This window comes from Xiphophorus maculatus, chromosome 24 (genome assembly GCF_002775205.1).
Source record: "Xiphophorus maculatus strain JP 163 A chromosome 24, X_maculatus-5.0-male, whole genome shotgun sequence".
NCBI classification, from domain to species: domain Eukaryota; kingdom Metazoa; phylum Chordata; class Actinopteri; order Cyprinodontiformes; family Poeciliidae; genus Xiphophorus; species Xiphophorus maculatus.
The window spans coordinates 4,317,373-4,338,702 of NC_036466.1; the positions used below are offsets into that span (position 1 = coordinate 4,317,373).

Consider the following 21,330-nt stretch of genomic DNA (forward strand, 5'->3'; position numbering starts at 1 on the left):
CAAATGCATTTTCAATTCAGTGAATCTATATTTAGCCTAATTTGCCTAACTGAAACAACAACAGAAGAGTTGTGGTCTCTCGTAGAGTCAGAGAGATCTACGAGGGAAAGAAGGGAGGAGAGTGTGTTAGCAGAAGGAGGAATACAGAGGGATACAGTTACTGCCCCCGAACGACTTTTGCTCTCTCATTTTGGGTACCGGAGTCTTAAGGAGCCCCTAGCCACTTTCTTGGCCTTATATAGTGTCTTTCGAAATTTCTTGGCAGTTGACTGGGAGGATCCGAAGCCAGCAGTAAAACGAGTGCATCCTGGTCCAGTCCAGAGGCTGAGCAGACAAGCCCGCATTCACGCAGACTCAAGTTCAGTAGCTCTACTGGCACGCGTTTGGGATTACTGCTGTTGTTTGGAGTAAGGGGGAGGAGGAGGAGGAGGACGGCCTCTGCATTACAGTACTCGCTTTCTTGCCTTGACTCTCTTAGAAGGGGTGTGAAGGCAGGGAGTATGTAAAAGTAGCAGCGAGGCAGAACGGGACGGCGTACAGGCGTGCAGGTAAGAGTGTTTATGGAATGTGTTGTCAGCTTTGACAAAAGGTTTTCTCTGGGGTTTTTATATAGAATAGGTAAAATAGGTGAGTAAGCTGTACAGCATCGACCACGAGAGGCTCCTGCATATCAACTCCAGCAGAAGCGTCGTTTTTTTCCTCGGGATGTTTTGAATGTGGGCTGCTCTGACTCAGCCATGGGAAAGTTTCTCCCATGGGAACGAGGCAGGCCGAGTTCACAGGAGTTGCTGTTGGAGGGAGGACAGGGGGGGCTTTCGTGACCTGACAAGCGGTGATTTGTGGCAGCGGAGTCGGCAAGAGACTGGGAGCAACTGGTCAACGCAGCAGACAAACGTGTTTTCCCTTCTCCCAGGAAAATCTGCTGTAGCATTGCTGAGGAGGGATTTCATTCCCACTCTTTTCCTTCACATCTCTTCTCGTGCTTCTCTTCTTTTGAGAGAGGATGCTGGCAGTCGGTCACCTTTGACCTCAATCTAATAAAGGCATGGCAATAAAATATGATTGATTTCACTGAAAGGGCCAAAAGTTGAGAGAGAAACAGTTGTAACTAATCCTATCCTAAGTCTTTGGCCAATGTTTTTTACTTAACCTCATCCTGATGCTGCACTTTTTCACGTGCCAAATCTCAAGGGCATTTGTTGCTTCACTTTAACTCTCCCAGAGATTAATGTCTTAACAGTACCCTGCAAAGACTGACTAGCTTCATAAAAAGTGAAACATTAACAAAATTCGGTTAAAACTGCAAGCTCCTCTGGCTTGCAAAATATATGCTGAAAAACTGTTATATAAGCATTTATTCTTAACCGTTGATTCACATCTGTCAATAAGTGAAGAACAGTGAGTTTTTTTTTTCAGTAACTTAATATATTCTGGTATATTTTTCCCTGAGGCGGTCAGATCAAACGTAAAAGTACACATCGGGTTCTCAGCTCTTGTTGTTTTATTGAGGTTTTTTTTTGCAGCTTTGATGTTGGCTTGCAGTCGTTTCCCCTTCCTTTGCCGTGTAATTAGCGGTCAGGCGAGAAACGGCATCCTGCCGTCGTCCCTAATTAAACCGGAACTGATAGGCTGTCCGGGACATGCCGATCAGCGCCTTCCAGTAATGACCAAAACATGCGCCGGTCCACAGAAGCCCGGCTGTTAAAAGTTTGACAAATTTGCAGACGTTTTTATTTCCCCACAAAGGAAACGGGAATCAGGTAGATTTTTGTCAGCTTGGTGCCAAATACTAGAAGTCTCCCATGACTGAATCCCAGATCAAATGTCCTATGATTATACATAGTCATGTTCATCTTGCGTGAAATTTCAAGGCAGCCGTTAAGATTTGGTGGTTTTCAACCTGTATCCAAAGTGAGCCACAATCACACATCTGATATTCATCATTTCCCTGTTTATTGGAGTGTTTTGTCGTCTATCTAGTGATTTAAGCTGTAACCAGGGGTAAAACAGCCAAGCCACAGCCTGCTCAGCTCTCACTTGATGATCAAATAGCTGCCTTCTCCATGATCCGCAGTTTTTGGCCCCTCGCATGTCCACTACAGAAAGCCGCACTCGGCTCTCAAAACAAACAATGGCATGTCGGTTTGGAGGTGGAACGGTGTTCGTGCCGAGCTCGCCGGCCTTCATAATAGCTGCACCACCAAGGCAATTCGCTGCGATGAATCGCATCGTCAATAACTGCCTGTAAGTTGTGGCGAGGTTTGTCTGAACCGTTTAGAGGAGACGCGAACGCTGCTTGTCACCAATTTCCATGCTTGCTTATGGAGTGTTAGCCATGTGGTAGTCATTTAGTTCTCATTTCAAAAACAAATCCCTGCTGGTGACATCCAAGGGTTTGACAATGGATTTGTGAAACAGACGACTTTGATGTGAATAGAAAGAAAGCGGCCAAAGATTGTTAGACCATGGCCACACTAATGAGTGGACCACCTCTGCAGCACCTGGTATGTCTAAATGTGTGAGGATTTGTGAGAAATGACATGAATATAGTTTTTAACAAAAGTAAAACTGTTTTTTTTTGTTTCTTTTTGGTTAGTGGGCCTACTGTCTACTGGTGGGCAAACTCACGCTAGTGTGCTAATGGCAGAGCAAATTTTTTATTTAGTGCTTTTATGTTTTTGCTAACATTTAGCACAGTTAGCTTCCCCTTATTGAACTTTTCCAGATACATTCTAAAGCACTGATTCACTTGGCTTGTTCTAGTTGCCCTTACAACTGGGGGCAACTAGTACTAGGGGCAACCTAATAATAATAATAATAATAATATAATAACATAATAATCATCATCATAATAATAAGAAGAATAGTATAATAATAACCTAATAATAATTATTATGCGATGCATAATAATTAATATTATTATTTATGTACAAACTTTTTTACAAACTTTTTTTTAGTTTGCTGTTATATCTGTCTGACTGTTGACACACCATGTATGGCCTTCATTAAGGCCATTAGCGATGGTCATTCATACCTTTTACCAGTTTTTCATGTGCCTGGAGTTTTGGCCTTTTGTTTCTGGTAGAACGTTTTAAATACCAGGAAGATTTTTGACAACTAACATTTTAAATTCATTTTTATATAATTTAGTCTTAGCAGACTGAGTTGTGTTTGTGTGATCAAATCAGATTTAAAGTAGTGTTGTGAGCTTTGCGTTGACTATAGGCATGTTTATGGCTAAGGTTGTAGTGGTAGAGGAAAATATGCTCTTCAAATGTATTCACGAATAGACTAATTTGCAGTCACTTCCTGGAGAAAAATTCTCAAACAGGTGAATTCTCTGGTTGCTGCTTCTGTTCAATTCTTTGGTTAGTTTTTTGAATCATGATGTAGGCCTTGAAACAAAAAACAGGTGACATTTATGCCCACAATTTTACTTCTCACTGGTCTAAATTTCCTGATCAATCATCTAAAACATGGACAATTATGGAGAAAATGTATGCATTTATACAAACATCCAGTGTATTTATTGCCCAGTCATTACATAATGTTAGCAGACACTGAACACTAGTTATATCAACCAAGTAGACAAACCAAAAATTCATATTTTTGACTTTAAATTACATTAAGTAGTTAGTGCAATCACTAATTTTAAAACTTTCTCTTCTGAGATGGTTCTATCAGCATTAATTGAGTATTTTGCTCCTAGATTGAGGAAAATCAAATCTATAAGCAATCACTGAAACTGCCTTTTTCTGTAACAATATCTCAAACATGTATTGCATGTTTGACATTGTGTCAAGATGGAAAAGAACACCCTCTCCGCCAAATTTGCAAAGACCTCCCAAGTAAAACAGAAACCCAGTCAATGTATAAATCCCTGCGCAGCGGACCCGCTTGAGCTTCAGTCCTTATTTGGCCCCGCGTTTAGAAAGAGGAGCATTTTCTTCCTTGGGCTCGCCGCCATCAGTGTGGTAGCAGCTCTTGTGTGGGCAGAAAGGAGCGCCTGAGGAATTCTTAGTGCGGTCGGACCAACGGCGGGCTTATTTAGTGGAACCCATGGGATGATTTATGCACGGTGGCAAACGCATGCTTTCTCCCATCAGCTCGGGTCATGTTGATGTGCTAAGATCACAGTAACAGTTGAGCTAGCAGGTCAAGAGGGCAGGAAATGTCTTGGAACACCACAGCTTTGGAGTTAAAACCTAAATGTTAGGTAGAGAATATCAGTTAGAAAACCCCAAATGAAGACAAATGTTGCTGAAACGCACAGATCAGATTGTCCTTTCTGAAATCATTTAAACTCTTGGTGAGCCTGACCCTCTGTATGAAAAGCGTTAAAGTAGAAAGAATCTCACCTGAGAGACTTGACCTTTAGCGTTGAACAGTGACCGGCCTTAACGCTCCTCTGTTTGGCCCCTAATGGGGCCTCTTATCCAGTCTAAGATTCCAGAAGCCCCCCTTGGGTCTTTCCTTTGACCTCTTGTTCTATTCCTTCTCAGATGCCCCTTGTGACCCAGTGAGAGTATAAGCTCCCTTTTCAAGTTTCTGTGACTTGTTTGTGGTCTGCTAGTCACTATGCACTCCTGACTGGCTGGGAAGTAATTATGGAAAGTTCTCACAGTCCTTAAAGTGACAGAGTTTAGTGTTCCGTCTGCTCAGGCTATGACTTGTAAAAAAAAAATGTTTACATCTCGACAGAAAAGAATGCTGTCTTAATTACAAGATGTTCACATCAAGACAGAAAATTCTAGAAAATCTTTAGCTCAAAATATCAAAGTAAGATTCACTGAGAGCTTAAGCTTCACAACCCATATAAGACACCGTACAGGTCCAATCGTTTTCAGCTGAAATACCCTTCATGAGAAGCTCCTGTTCCCATTGACCAGTGTCTGACATCAGCCTGAAACATCTCACTTTCAGCTGTCAGAGGTTTGAGGGGTTCCCATGTATGTTTTAGTCGCTTGCCATGTTGCAAGCGACTTTTTCCTTTCTTCTCCCTTAACCAACCTCTGACACACTAAATAATTGTGGTTTCTAGTTAGCCAGGTCAAGCTGAAGGAAATCATCCCCAAACCATGACACTTTCAGCTCCATGCCTCACAGGCACGATATGGTTCTTGTCCTGGAAGGTAGTAGTTGCTTTATACCAAACCTAACCTCTGTAATGGTGCCCAGATCATTCAGCTTTACTCTTATCTGTCCAAGGAATTTTATTCCAGTCCTGATCTTTGTCTACTTTCTCTCTAGCAAACTGTAGCCTGACCGCCATATCTTACGAAGAGACCAAAGGTTTCCTAGAAAGTTAAACATGTCCTGTCGCCGGTTTTCAGAGTGAAATTCCTTGGACAACCTGGACAGAGCACGCTGCCACATTTTTATATGTCCCCACCTGTAGACTTATATTACTTAAACAGTTCAGTATTGTTAGAAGTGATATTAATTATGAATATGTTCAAATCTGTTAAAACACACACACACTCATTAGGTGCCATGTTTCACATGGGTGCACCTTTCTGCAGTCTCCTTGAAACACACGACAGTTCCCTCCACTCTTGTTTGGACATTTGGTAAAGATGTGGGGGGGGAAAGTCTCGAATAAAATTATTTTAGTGCTGAACCTTTGACCTTTCCCCTTTGCACAGTCTGTCTGGATAGTCCAGAGTCTTGGGAACCCTCTTTTGCTCTCTTCTCTTTGATTTCTTTCAAAGGTTTTCTGTGCAGTCCAGGCCTTACATCCTCAGGTAGAGACAGACCCACAGCATCACAGATCATCCACCATACTCAGCAGTGGACATAAATTGCTCTTTTGCACATCCAGCAGTTGTTTCAGGTCAGACCCCCCTGGAGTGTTTGTGGCTGAAAAGCTCCAGGTACTCATTGCTTTGATTGCAGATAGAGCCAGGTTTAGTCAAGTAGCAGAAATCTGTAGAAAGGTACCACTCTTTCCTTGGTTCCCTTTTATCTTCTTTATCTTCTTCACCTTCTCGTACTGTTTCCGATATTTGTTCCTTTAGAGCAAGCCGCACACCAGCGACGACTTGTTGACCGACTCTTAAATGTTGCACGCCGGCATGCTATGGGTGTGATTGCTTCTTATCCAGCTACTGGTACTGTTGATAACTTTGATTGCAAAGTCAATGAGCTCTTTGTTTTCCCACAACAAATAATTACGGCAGCTTCCTTCCTGGCCGTGCCTGCTATCCATTGATAGCGCGCTCTCATCCCTGTGGTTGTAAATAGCCGTCAGCTCACAGCATGTTGGGATACCAGGTGTTATAGGCTCCCACTTAACTCTGTTTCCCTTATGAACTTCCCCTGTACGTGTTTTTCTGTCCACACTTAAGTAAATACAATCAGATGGTAGCTATAAGTTGCCATAGAATACTTGTTTGTGCTCTATAATCAGTGATTTTAGGCACAGGGGGAGATCCAGACTATTAGGAGCCACTTACTTGCCGTGGGTAATGTAAGAAAACTTTTCTGACATCTAAATGGGCCGGTGATGGCCGGGTTGCTATTAAAAGATGCGTCATGTTGCTTTGCAACATCAGGAAATCAACACCCTGCTAACGTAGAGGTGACAGTAAAATTAGGGTACAAGCGATACTTTTCCTAGCAACAGGAACTGGCTTGTGGCTTCACACAGTAGGGTGTTGGCGTGTGTGTGTGTGTGTGTGTCATTTAGTCTCATTTGTTGGGAGGCCTACACTGCTGTTTACAGAAAACATGCTGTGCAGCAAAAAAAACAGCAGAGAAAGGACAGTGGTTGCAAAAAAGAGCAAAACATACAAGAAAACACCACAAAAGGAGCAGCTGTTGGAGAAAGATGCAGACCAGGGGGACCAAGACAGGCTTTGCTTTAAAGATGTGTTTGTATCTTTGGTATTTAAGCTTTAAGTTTTCACATACTCTGTCCTTTAAATATTGGCTACATATCACTTACTGTTAACCTTATGGTGTTGGCTACTAATCAGCAGTATTAAAGTTATGACTAACTATTAGAATTATCTCCCAGATAATTTCTCAGATGACAGAAATCAATAAAAAGGCCATAACTAATCCTAATTTTGTCGCACAATAGTTTTAAACTCTTACCTTAACACCCTAGCAAATTAGCTTGCTAGCTAGTGCTAGCTTGTACAATGAACATAGTAGAAGCGGAAACACACTCAAAAACCCCGTTTTTGTGTATTGCATGTGTGATACTGCATGGGTTGGGTGTGCTTTATATATTATTTGTGAGGTACCTACATACAAACTAACAGACAGATGATATTATACCTAGCAACCAGTAGAGTACCATGTACCCAACACCTTCATTCCAGCTTTTCTTTGTTTTTTTTAACATGTTTGAGATAAATCTTTCACTGACAGGAAGAGCTTCCTGCCTGCCAGTTGAACTCACTCCCGCTTTCCGCTGGACTCAAATTTTGTGGCGGACAGCAACGTGTTTTGACAAGAACCATAATCGTGGGGCACCACAGGGTTCAGTGCTCGGGCCAATTCTTTTTACTGTATATGTTTCCAGACGGCATGGGATTATTTCCACAGTTGTGCTGATGGTACTCGACTCTATCAAATCCATAAGTCCCAATGTCTTGAAGAAATGAAAGCCTGGATGAATCAAACATTTTCTGCTTTTAAATTCTGAGACAGGAGTTGTCGTCTTGGGATCAGACTATGTTTTTACTATGTAGCTAACGTTACTCACGTTAGCTACAGATTCTCTGTTAATAAAGGCTTTTTCTGTATCCAAAACATTGTTACCTGCTTCCATTTGGATCTGGAAAAAGAAAGAGAGAACATTTTTGTTCATATAAAAAAAAAAATCAAGCCAACATAGTAAAATTGACACATTTAAAGCCATAAAGTGACCTAACAATTAGTGCTGAACAGATTGAAGCAACAAAGTTGACATATGGAGGCTTGTTTTAGAGATCTGTAGGCAGCTGGTTTTGTTTTAGCCCTGTTTGTTTTTCTCAAATTAATAGCTTCTAAATTGAGGCTGGAAGCCCCCTCTAAAGGGCACAGAGCTGTATGGGGGGCCGTGGAAAATCAGGGCAGGATTATAGAGTGAAATTAAGGTCAATGAATGTGATTTATGTTGGGGAAATAAACAAATGTCCACTGGTGCTGTTGTGTTGAGTTTATGTTTTCACTGTTCGCTGTTTCTGTGACTTGTTTTTAACCCGCCTGCTCTCCTCACTCATCGGCTATCTTTTCGTCTCCAGGTCACCACATCATGTCAGACGGCGACCAGCTGTGAGCCGGTGAGTACGAAGCCTCAGCACGAGTTCATCACCTATCCTGAGATCTTTGAGGAAACATTCAGACAGTTACTGGCCTCGAAATCCTCTACACTAATCCAGGAAGGGACTTCCTGTAGTTGTAGTTCGAATGGGTCAAAGGTCAGCGTCTATGAGCACGAGCGTGTGTTCACGAGAAGTGTGTTCAGCTTCAGGGGTGATCAAAGTGGTCGGGATGTGGGCAGAGATGAAGATATTGGGATGATTATGATCTGTGATTTTGACACATAAGGGACACAAAAATGAATAAAAAGCACCAGAGACTTGGGTCTGTCATTCCTATTAAAACTTAGATATAAATAACTTTAAAGACCAGTTGATAGTCATCTACGATGAAAACAGATTTAGTCCACCGATTATAATAAAGACCTTCATATTTGAAAGAGTGGAGGCTTTTAAAACTGGTCATATGGGCAGATGCTCAGGGCGGCAATAGAGGGGGGGAAACTCTTCTCTGTAGAGAGACATCCTCATTAGTTCCAAGTGTCTGAAGGAACTTTAACACTAAGCTGCAGGAGGAGGAAGATGAGCTTCAGCCAGAGCAATTTTATTTCTCTTTTTTTTTCCTGTTTCCTAAGGGTTGCAGAAAAGGATTTATGCTTCGTGGCGCAAAGACTTGGCTCATTTTCATTTTAATGAGCTTGAAATTGAAGTTTTCCTTCTCTTCCGTGAAAAATGTAAGCTCAGCAAACGGCGACTGGAAGACCAGCAGATTCCCAATTTCTCCGCTTTTAGCATGAAAAGTTGTGTTTTCTGTTCTTTGTCTTTAACATTAGCCAGGAATTGGATGACCAAAGCAGAAGTGCGGCGACTAGACATGGCCCTTTTGAATCTTTTATTCCAATTTCTTCTTTTCTTTTCTAACCTGAACATGTTGTTTGTTCCTTGTGGTGAAATAAAGTCGGTGACCTGCTGACCCTTCCTCTGTCCCTGCAGCCTCCCACTCCACAGCTGCCGCTAAAGCATGTAGATACACCGGTAAGTCTTTTCATTCGTTAATGCTGCTACTGTTAGTGCAACTCTGATCTGTGGAACAAGAATTATGCAAAACTTGTTTATTTGAACACATGGCTTGAATGGTTTGGCATCTGTCCTTCCATCCAGTTCCTCTGGTCTGACCTAAGTCTTCCTTAGACTTATTAGTCTTCCTTAGACTAGGTCTTCCTAGGTCAGGAAGTCTTCCTTAGAGGCAGTTTTAAAACTGAGTTTTTAAAACTCTTTTCAAATCTGTCCAGATATTAAGTAAATGCTCATATCCGACGTGATCCGAGGTGTTTTCCTGATCTTTGTTTGCATGAGGAGTGCTGCTAATGTGGAAGAAAAACTGTTTATTTAAAGCAGAAGGAAGAAAAACCGGAACATTTGTTAAAACACAATTTTCTTCCCTTTTTTTTCTCCAGAGTAAAAAGCAAACAGACATGAAAGTGGCACTGATGTCTCGCAGCCCTCGCTTTCTCTGCCTTTTGTTTCTATACGAGTCAGCGTTTGTGTCAGATGTTACCCGAATAATTAGATCAACGATGACTCAGAGCAGCAATATAAACACAGATGGTTCCCTTTGTTCACCAGCTTTTATAGAAACTCTCACAAAACTCTGCAGAATAATAATAATAATAATAAGACTCGGTAATTATCTTCTTTCTTGCATCCTCAGCAACAGGAATGTACAAATGGTGACTTTCATTTTCTCTCAAAAAGAAGCTCAGATTCATTTTGATATTTCCTCCCAGATATGCTTGGTTTTTCATTCAAAGTATCAGATCGTTCCTCGGGGGGGGTTTTGGTACGTCTCTGGAGAAGGTGGAGGTTTTGTTGGGTTCGTTTCTGCAGGATGTGTCCATGGTGGTTTGGTGCTGAAACGGCCCGTTGTGACCCGTGGCGGCTCCGCTGAGGCCAGATGAACCAGACTCTTAATTCCAGACGCCGTCGACCAAAACGAAGCTCGTCAGACAGGGAAAACATTGGGTCGCTGGTTTTTCCTCCCACATTCTCAGCATTCTTAATCAGTTTCTCCACACTGAGGCGTAATTCAGACGGAATATGGAGTTGGATGGGGAATATCTGCAAAACAAAGGAGGGAAGAAAAGTTCAAATAAATGCAAAGCAAAAACAGAGAAGGCAGGAGACGAAATGCAGCATGATGTATCAAATAATCACTAATCAAGACTGGCTGACGCAGTGGCAGTTCTGGCATGCATGAGGCCCTCAGCTCCCAGGACCCACCCCTTTCCAATTTGGGCCCATATTAAGATCAGAAAAGGGCCAGTTACACCAGAATCTACTGAGAAAACAACTGCGAGAATATTAATTAATAGCTGTGTCTGCATTCGATAAGTTTAGAATTAAATACTATTGAACATGTTTTGAAACTGATCAGTTCCTCCAGGATTTTATGATTGTTTTTTTTTTTAATTTTCTTATTTTGGCAATCAAAGCCACTTATTTGTGGAGCTAATTTACAAATACTGGAGTTTGACACATGTGGCTTACATAGATGGATTAATAGATTGATAGATTTGATTGGTTGGTTGGATGGATGGATGGATGAATGGATGGATGGGTGGATGGTGACTCCATCCAAGTTTTATAAAAGTATTTCAAGATGATAGCATTTTTTTAATCCAAATTAAAGTTTCATCAGTCAGACGGCTGATGAAACTGACTGTTCACCATGCAGCTGTTAACTGTCAGAGCTGAATTAATGCATTCAATCGGTTATGGGCGTTTCAGATGCTGTAATTTTTGAAGATGGCGGAATGGCCTAGTCAAAGTCGGGACTCAAATCAGATTAAGCGGCTGCACCTAGTGTGACTGAATTAAAACTATTCATTGTTATCAGGAGGTGTGAGGGGCTGCATACGTTTTTCCTGGTTTGTTGCTGATCTTTCGTAATAAATGAAATAATCATGTGAAAAGTGATTTTTGATTTTTCTCAGGTTATGTTCGATTATTTGAAATATTAGGTGGCAAATACTGCTTTTCTCATATTTTTTTTCTCTTGTATTTTGTTCCATTTCTTTTTCTTTATATTGTGAGCAATGCAGCACTGATGTTTCTGTATTTGCTTCTGATGCCTGTTTTTTTCTGTATTTACTGTAGTTCACTTAGAATATATGAGCTTGTGTTAATGGCATTTGTACATTGTTTGCATAGAGTGTTAATCTAAAAAATAAATTATGATATCATTATTGTTAATCACATTTTCTAAATTGTTCAAATTTCAGGGATTTTTTCACGTTTTTTCTCAGCTGGATGTTTTATTTATTTATTTTCAAACAATTTCCTCCATCTTTACACTTAATGCTTAATATTTCCGAGACTTCATGTTTTTGTGCTTCTTTGTTCCAGGTTTGACTGTTTATCGACTCTTTTCTACCAATCTGTGGCAGGCTGTTAGCACATATAATCACCCGGTGACACAACATGACGTTTGCAGATGAATCTTTTCTCTTCTGTCCTTCTGTTTCTCTTAGGGATCGACGAGGTCCTGCAAAAGTGTGGAGATTCGGAGAAAGCAGTCAGGGTAAATATTCTATATTCACGTTGTCCAGCATATTCCAGTGCCTGCTTCTGACAATTCTTCAACATTTAATAATTAGCTGCACTTTATCCTCCCTGTGGTGTAAATATGACATAAGACTATTTGTAGAGTCGGCTTTTCCTTCTCTACCAATAGGAAATACCTGAGAGCACGGTAATTAAGTCGGCGAGAGCTAAAGGTTCAACTCGTTCAAATGACAAACTCGACTGTTGATGAACTGAGTGACGCTGTGAGCTCTGGAGGAGCCGAGCTGCGCAACATGGTCCAAAGAGGCCCGCACCCAGAAAACACTGCGAAATCCATCAAAAACACCAGCTGATTTTAATCAGAAAAAATGTGGATAAATCCCAATCGCCACAGGTCGGAAATGACGTGTTTCCATTTGGCAGATTTATTTTTGGAATTCAAATCTGCGCAATTTTATAACCAACTGCAGCACAGCTACGAGCGACATCTACATGCTAACTGGTAAGCATGGCGGAGGATCTGTGCTGCTGTGGGTCTGTTTCTTTTCTGAAAGCCTTTGTTAGAAAGTCTCTGAAGTATCCAAACATTTTCAGCAAAATCTGGTCATCTCTCCGTGAAAACTGGAAAAGCGTTGTTTATGCGGTTCAGCAGGACTTGGGGCTAAACAGGCAGGGATCTTCCACCGCCGTGGTCTTGATAGAATGCCTCCTGGATGTTTCTTCTCATGCCCATCGGTCATTAAAGCATTTCTGCTCAGTGCGAGAGGCTGCGTGCTATCAGCAGAGGTCGAGTCAACAGTCAGTACTGGAATGTAAACCGTAACCTTTCCAGGAAGCACATGGCCGAGCTGTGGGAGTTTAGATTTGATCAAGTGGATGTTTGTCATCCGTTCCCAAGAGGAATGGAGGATTTTCCCCAAAGATGTCGCAGCAACTGTGAAACACTCAGATTAGGTGTCTGTGTCTCTGCCGCACAGCGTGCTTCAGGCCATGGAGGAGAGCTATGAGGTGGACCTGGTCTACATCACCGAGAGGATCATCTCCCTCTCCTTCCCCGCCGCGGCCGATGAGCGCAGCTACGCCAACAACCTCAAAGAGGTGGCCACCATGCTGCGGTCCAAGCACGGCGAACACTACCTGGTGAGACCAGTCCGGGCCCAGAACCCGTTCTCCGTCGAGCTGAACCGCTTTAATGTGTCGTTCTTGTCTCGTTTACCTCAGGTGCTCAATCTGGGCGAGCAGCGGAACGACTTAACCAAGCTAAACCACAAGGTACGAACACGGTCTGGCGGAAGCAGAGGCCGCGCTTTCGAGAGGAGTGACAGTGAAATGTGAAAGGTGAAAACGGCGCTCGTGCTTTCCGAATGATTTCTGGTTGATCCGGCTCAGGTTCTGGAGTTCGGCTGGCCGGATCATCACGCTCCGGCGCTGGACAAGATCTGCAGCATGTGCAAAGCCATGGACACGTGGCTGAGCGGAGACCAGCGCAACGTCGTGCTGCTGCACAACAAGGTGACCAAACACTCAGGGGTTAGAATAGGTAGAAAGATCTGTGAAAACGCAAGGAAGCCAGAAAATAAATTCATTAAAAAAAAATGTATAAGTATCGATTTTATCGAAATTACGAATACATATTTTATCCATAAAAAAGTACTGTATGTATAAATTCAGACATTTTTATGGATTTATTATGTCATTACATAGAGCCTTGCATATCCCATTAGAACTAATTATTTGCTTAACTTACATGACCTCTAGACATTTTTCTTTCTTTGACATTAAATGAGAACAATCTTCAAACAATATTTAGAAAAATATGAATTATCACAAATAAATAACTAATTTAAAAAATGATTTGTTTTAAACCATTTTTGAAATCTGAATAATCTTCTGTTTTAGATCAGCTGCACTTTAAAAAAAGTTTCATTAGCTAGATGTCAAGAGTTATCTTATTGCTTTCTAAGATAACTAAACGATTTGGGAAATGGCTTCGAAAGCTTCTGATTGGCTAATTGAAACAGAAATGGAGGTACACCTGTAGATGTACTTTAGGTCAACACCTCAAACACACTGCTTCCTGCCTGGTGTGACATCATGAAAATTGTAGTCCTTCTTTTCAGGAAGTTGTTCAGTATTTCCAACATGAACTTCACTTTAACTCAGTCTTCTTGTGTGTTCCGCGGTTTTGCAGGGGAATCGAGGTCGAACAGGCGTAGTGGTGGCTGCGTATATGCACTACAGCAACATATCTGCAAGGTACGCAACATGTTGTCATTGCACCTGTGCTACTTTCTAAGCTTCTGTGTAAAGTTCACAATGCTACGGTAGAGGATTTGAGGCTATCGCTTTTTGAGAAACTGTCATTTGAGTACTTTGATCTTTCAAACCCCCCCCTTTTTTTTAGGGGGACGTGAGGACAGGAGTAACAATCCATCAAACGAAGGCCTTGAATATTAAACACCGATGGGATATTTTAGCTTAGCAGCCCGTCCTAGCTAGTTTATTTTCCTGGCATTGTGAGGGAAAAATGTCATCCATGTTTAATACAACCAGATGCTATAAAATGGACCCCAGAAAGGAGGACTTAAAGCCGTGGGGTGTTTTTATAAACTTGTGAAAAGAGTTTTGCTTGCCTTGTAGAAAAAAAGGGACGATTTTGAATTTAAATCTAGAATAATAACATCTGTGTGACTTCATGCCATGCAGTGCTGACCAGGCCCTCGACAGGTTTGCCATGAGGCGATTCTACGAGGACAAAGCTCTTCCTGTCGGTCAGCCGTCACAGAGGAGGTAAATTATTAACTCCCTTTATTTTCTATAACTACTTTTTATTAATTCCACTGAAGAGTTAACATAAACTTCGATCAGCAGAATGAGACATCCTCCAAATCCTGAAAGGCAGTTTGATTTTTTGTTGTTGTTTCACTGTAGAAAATGTACACTACCAAGAAAAACATATTTCACCACTTTTAGCACTTTTTTTTTTTTTAGATTTAAATGATTTTCATCCTCAACAAAATGTTGTTTTCATACCAAGATAACTTGAGTAAATTGAGGAATTATGATATGAAATACATGCAGAAATATTGAACCCTAACTTTTACGTTTTATGTAATTTTATTACATGACAAATTTCCTTTTACTTTTTAGATCATTTTAATGCAAACCTATTAAATAAACCTTACATGATTCATGTTCATCAGCGAAATAACGCCCATTTATTTGAATTTTTTATGTATTTAGTATTATTAAAGTATAGTTATATTAAATGAATAATGAGTGTATTTCTTTCAAATACATAAAGTATGTTGTTTGAATTGCATAATGATCAAGTTACCTATGCAAATGAAATTGCATATATTTCTTTGAATTACGTTTCAGTTTTTGATATTTGTCACTCTGGAAAGTGTTAGAAGGTTCTTTCAGAGGGAACCACAATGAGAACCAATTAACCAGACAAAAAGTTAGCTGTGCTAACCCTAAAGCACTAATCATAACTATTAGTTCCACTAATGCCAAGAGTGCTACATGGTATTTGGTGGAAGCTAAAGCTAATGCTAAAGCACTAAATTCATGTTGATAACCTGCCTGCGTCAATGTCACAGCATGTGTTAGGACATAGCATATTGCTCTCAACATTTTCAAAGTTAGCAAAAATGCTAAAGCGTTACAGGAAAAATTAGTGCCACTATTAGTGCATTAGCAGAAGTCTACCCACCACTGATGAGAACCATAGCATTAAGTAACCATCATATTGCAGCTGTAGCTCCTTCGTTCTTCGTCTTGGTGCTTCCGTGACATCTGGGGTCAGGCTAATTGAACTTCCCAGACACCAAAACATCTGGTCACTGACAGGAGAACAAGGAGGATGTGTGTACCTGGAGACCTGGAGGTCAAGGTTACCTATGATAAAATTATTATTAGCATCGTTAACAACCAGACTATACTAACTCAACAGACACCTAGCAGACCTCCATACACATCCATCTATTCCATCGGATCCTAAAAAGGATAAAGCAACGTCATACTTAGACTGAAACCGGGTTAAAATGACAAAAGGTAATCCAACTGATAAGGGGAAGAACCCTAACATTTGGGAGGAAGATAGTTAATATCTGAAAATTGTGTTTTGGCCTCTGACACCAATTTTGCTTTTTTCTTTTGTTTTTTTCTTAGAGCATATATTTACACAATTTTACTGGAATATAGAAAGTTGGTCTCTTAATGTTGCCCTGGGCAGCTGCCTATAAAACTGACCCCATTTAAAACTACCACCTACTGTTGAGTGGAGACAGGGGAGCTGATTGGAGCCTTGGGGCAGACTGAGGATGCCCATGGTATGTCTGCAGGTATGTGCAGTACTTCAACGGCCTCCTGTCCGGAGACATCAAGATCAACAACAAGCCACTCTTCCTGCATCATGTCATCATGCACGGCATACCCAACTTTGAATCCAAAGGCGGTGAGTTTCCCCAGCCAAAGGTCTGCAGGAGAGACGCAGCTTGCCGCCGCGTCTCATTCGTCTCGTTGCCGTTTCTTGACAGGATGCCGGCCGTTCCTGAAGATCTACCAGGCGATGCAGCCGGTCTACACATCCGGAATCTAGTATGGAAACTTTTCTTCCAGTTCAGTGTGGTTTGGCTTTGAGTCTGCAGAGAAACTAACCCTTGATGTGATTCCCAACTGAAAGAGCTTTACTGTCTTTGGTTTTGGCAGCAATGTGCAGGGAGACAGCAACACCAGTATCTGCATCACTATAGAACCTGGGCTGCTTCTGAAAGGAGACATCCTGGTAGGACTGCAATCTTTTTATACTTATATTGTTATATTCCATATGTTGTAATAATTCATATTCTGTTCTTTGTAGCTGAAATGTTACCATAAGAGATACAGGAACCCGACCAGAGACGTGGTGTTCAGGGTCCAGTTCCACACCTGTGCCATCCACGACCTTGGGGTCGTTTTTGGGAAGTCGGAGCTTGATGAGACCTTCAAAGGTGTTATTATCTGTTATTAATAGTGAAATTATTCGCATGGGTCATAAAATAATTTCTTGTTGCATGTTAAAAAAAGACACTTGGACATAAAGATCAAAGTCAAAGGCTTAATTTTGTCTGACTGCAGGAGATAGATTGCCTAGACTTTCATAATCAACAGTGCCCTCTTCTGGTCAAACTTCACTATTGAAAAGCTAATTGCTCCATAAAGTATAACTGATTTGATTTGGCTTCATAATTTTCATTATGCGATGCTATTAATTTCTGTATGATACATTTTAAATTAAAAGTCTTCCAATTTTGTTTGAAATAAATTAATACATATATTTTTTACATTCTTTCTCAAATGTATTGACATTATTTCATCTTGCATTTTCAATAAAAATAATTTAGATATGCAATTTTAATAACATTTTACATAGAGAATTTATGAAAGCCATTTCTATATATTGATGTGATTATTGTCTGTAATGAACAATAGCTTCGAATTAAGATAACATTAGCAAAGCATGGACATTTTAATGCTAATTGTTTTTAGGACAAAATAAAATAAGGATCTTATGAAAACACGTTTTTTTCTGCTGCATTTAAGATTTATTAGGATTTAAATTTTTCGCATTTTAATGGAACCCCAAAACAAAATACTGTCCTTTCGAATAAAAAAATCCTAAAATTGCAGATAAAAAGAATGATTATGTAATTATAGCTTATGCTTATTATACCTTTAATTCTAATTGTGTATTTATCTGAAGAGGAAAAACAGTCATTTTCTGCCATGCCACATTTTATATCTCACAATCAAATTATTTCCCGTGTTGTTAATAACGGGAGGATTCCTTTATGTTTCTGCCCTGTGTGCTCCCACATCTACTTCCTGTTTATTACAGCCATGCATATCATCACCATCTGATGAAATTCCACTTTTCATAGCCTGGCTGATTCACTTCAAACTAGTAGATGGAGAACACCTAATTTGAATTTTTTTGTGACATTTCAAAAGTTTGCTCAAAATTTGTGTGTCTATTTGATGGAAACATAGCTAGTGAATGTTTCATATCACTTTGGTGGAAATTTAGCCAACTTTAATTTAAATAATTGTCTATATTGAGCCACATTGGGGACTTTTTGATCACAGATTTAAGATCCGCCTTTAAATAGGACACTCCATTAGGCCAACAGGTTCAGGTCGTGAAGCAGCAGACCAGACCAGACCAGAGCATCGCTACCAACATGTCTGACTAAACTCTGACCTAAAATGCCCACAGAACATTTGACGACACCTCCTGGTGATTGAGAAGCGTTTGGCTCTTTATGTCCCAACATGTTCTGAATCAATTATTGTCATACCTCACCAGCGTTACTAACTTTCATGCAGTTCTAGACAAAAATTCATGCTCCCTTCTGCCTTGTGTTTGTACAGATGGAAGGTTTCCAGAGTACGGGAAGGTGGAGTTTGTTTTCTCCTACGGACCAGAAAAAATCAGAGGTATTCCAACTTTCTTACCACTTTGAATGCCCGGTTTACCCATCAGGAGATAATTGAACTAAAAATACTGTTTAAAATTTTGTACGCTAGGTCTGGACCACTTGGAGAACGGGCCAAGTGTTTCTGTGGACTACAACACCCAGGACCCCCTGATCCGCTGGGACTCATACGAGAGCTTCAGCCATCCCAGTGAGGACGCAGTGGACACAGAGAACGGTATGTCCTCACACACTCCTTACGTGGACATTTTCTGTCTCCGAAAGTCCTCAGCTTTATAATCCAAGTTAATTATTCGTTTCCATAAGATAGCATATCATGTATGTATTTTAGCAAATACTTGAAACCAAAAGTTTGTCAATTCAGAATATGGCCTGAAAGCTTCCTTCAGCCCCCTATGAAGGGTGTAGATATGTTCTTAAGCCTAAAACCAAATGATTATTATTAAAATTAAAACTAAAAAACAAAAACTGATCATGAAGAAAGGAAGCAACAGAAGCCAGCTCCAGATTTTTGTTGCCTGTGAAGCTTCACACCCCCTACTTGTCCTCCTCTGTCCTGTCATTGAGTTCTTTAAATAGCCACTGCAGAAATAGGGGGCCGTCAGTCACCCTGCAACAAGCTAACCCCCCAGACAGGGGGGACTGTTGTAAACTGAAACACCTACTAGGACCAGCTCCAACGAGCTGCTGAGCTCACGGCTAATGTTTCCGTCGGGAGTTTGAGAATTTAAATAGAAACTAAATATGTTGCGGAAAAAGTTGATGATATACCTTGAAGCTCCATGTGGCTCTCGAGTTCTGCAAGTTCTTCATGAGCAGAGCCCTCTAGTGGCCAACCAGATATACAACAGAATAGAACAGAAATATATTTCATTGTCTCACATTTGGTGAGGTGCAGCAGCAACAGCAGCAGCATCAAGCTGTGTAGAGTCACACAAAAAAATCAAAAAGTGTTAAAAACGTATAAAAAAACAAGATTTGAAATAATAATAGAATTAATAATATGCTGTACATGATCGTAACATAAATGCCATGCAGTCTTCAAAAAGGGCCTACTCTAATACAAGAGATCTGCAACTGAGCAGAATGATTTTTTTTTCATATATAAATATTTTGCTTTTGAGTATTTAAAAACAGACTATTGACAATATATGAAAAATGAAAAAGGTGCAGAAAACAAATGTGCAGTGACAGAAGAAATGTTATTTAAAAGCATTTACAGGTATGTAAATACTTATTGATGGTTCTACAGTGGGAGGAAGGCTCTGCTGTAACGCTCTGCTGTGTATTTGATGCAGCAGTTTGTCATTGAAAGAGTTGATATGTTGAATAAAAAAGTGTTCAACCCATTTCTTCACCTTGAAAACTTTAAACTCCAGCGTATTTAAAAAGGTTTCCATGCTTGAATATGCTTATGTTTGATTTTGTTTTCAGTCTCGCATGTAAAATATCATGTGCTGGGCGAAATGGGATGGAGATAGAGATGGAGAAATCAATGTCCACAAATGCTCTCCATATTACAGAAGTCGAGTTTATTTGCGAAGCTGCTAGACAACATGCCGCGGTGACGGCAGCTAAAAGCACGACTTTTTATTCTTATTGTTGGTAGAAATGGCCTTCCGTAGATTTCAGCTGAATAATGCAATGTAAGGAAGACTTTCCTGCCATCTCTTAGCATCTGATGATCTCACCCGGTCCCTGGGCTCCTTTCAGTGATGATGAGCTCCATGATTACTGCCATAAAAACCGGCTCAGACAGGAGAACTCGTGAGTCTCAGTAGAGCAGGACTTGGCAGCCTTTCCCAGCCTTCCTGTACCGCGTTCCCCTTCTTTATGAAGGCGCTGTTTGTTTCGTTTTCAGCAGCTTTTAAAGAGCCATTTCATTCTTATGCACGTCCCCCCGGGGAGCCGTTGAGGTTGCTGCTATGTTGCAAAGAAGGTCAATGGGAATTGCCAGCATTCCCAGTTCGGTCCCAGCAGAGGGGGCTGCAGTGTTCTCAGAAATAACTAAACTCTTCATCAGTTTAGTTATATCTCTAGTTGGATTTTTATTTTTTTTCTCTGCTATGCTGGGCTAATGAACAGAGAGGCCTATTTTTACAAGCTGCCGCTCAGAGGACAGCTATCAGGCTTCACTTGCAGAATCCAGACCTCTTTATTTGTGCAGGTGCTAAATGTACGTTTCATCCCTGAGGGGTTCTATATGAATGGAACCCTTTAACGTGTCTGCATGGTTGGAGAGCATAGCGTTTCAGCTCAATGGACTTTCCAGGGTTACATTATAACTGCTGCTGAATTTTGAGGAGAAATCCCTTTTTTTCATGTTAGCATTAGCATTAGCATTACTAACCTCTAGGAGTTAGAGTGGTTTCTAAAGCGCACAGAGTTTTTGTCTGGTTATAGATATCTTTTTGTCACATTTCAATGTTTCAGCTCGTCAAACTAATCTAAATCCAAAAGGGCAGTTTTAAAAATATTATTTTATTTATTAGGGTAAATAACTTGAATCATAATCTTCCAGAGTGACTGATTTTAAACAATTCCAAGGCAGTGATGGAAAACGATCTTTCCCAGTTTCCCAGTTAACAAATTTAATCACTTCTCTTTTGCTGGGATTTCCTGTTGGGGTGTGTGTGCACGCGATGCAGTTTGTGTGTTTCCATCGCTTCATAGGCAGTCCTGTAGTTTGGCAGCAGCTGCCAGCCTGGAGGTCAGCGGGGTCAGAAGGCCACTGCTTGCACCTCGGAGGAGCTTGTTTACTACCAACACCAGCAAATCAGCTTCGAAACAGACAAACTGGGTCATCCTCTGGAAGGAGCAGAAGGCTGGTCTAAAATCCTTCCACTGCAGCTCAGAGAACAGACTTTAAAATATGTAAATCTGTTGGTTTATAAATCACTGAACGGCATAAAAAATCTGCTGTTGTTAAATCAACCTTTCAGACCTCTCAAATCTTCTGGTTCTGGTTCTGGTTCTGCTCTGCATCCAGAACCAGAATCAAACGTGGAAAGTCAGCATTCAGCTTCTATAAA

At 40.7% G+C, this 21,330-nt stretch overlaps 1 protein-coding gene across 3 annotated transcripts in view; it reads left to right on the forward strand.

Annotated features, from left to right (window-relative positions):
• LOC102229597 (tensin-like) overlaps positions 1-21,330 on the forward strand; it is a 77,374-nt gene that overhangs the window by 32,272 nt on the left and 23,772 nt on the right. For 2 of the 3 annotated variants that reach the window (XM_023329437.1, XM_023329438.1), the window contains exons 4-17: positions 8,235-8,273; positions 9,246-9,287; positions 11,783-11,832; positions 12,794-12,956; positions 13,038-13,088; positions 13,206-13,328; positions 14,008-14,072; positions 14,523-14,606; positions 16,166-16,278; positions 16,361-16,421; positions 16,533-16,608; positions 16,684-16,813; positions 18,234-18,299; positions 18,390-18,515. In XM_023329437.1, the coding sequence (XP_023185205.1) occupies positions 8,235-8,273; positions 9,246-9,287; positions 11,783-11,832; positions 12,794-12,956; positions 13,038-13,088; positions 13,206-13,328; positions 14,008-14,072; positions 14,523-14,606; positions 16,166-16,278; positions 16,361-16,421; positions 16,533-16,608; positions 16,684-16,813; positions 18,234-18,299; positions 18,390-18,515 (1,189 nt within the window). Of the gene's footprint in view, positions 1-336; positions 549-8,234; positions 8,274-9,245; positions 9,288-11,782; positions 11,833-12,793; positions 12,957-13,037; positions 13,089-13,205; positions 13,329-14,007; positions 14,073-14,522; positions 14,607-16,165; positions 16,279-16,360; positions 16,422-16,532; positions 16,609-16,683; positions 16,814-18,233; positions 18,300-18,389; positions 18,516-21,330 lie in introns of those variants that run through there. The other variant, XM_023329439.1, reaches the window with a different exon arrangement.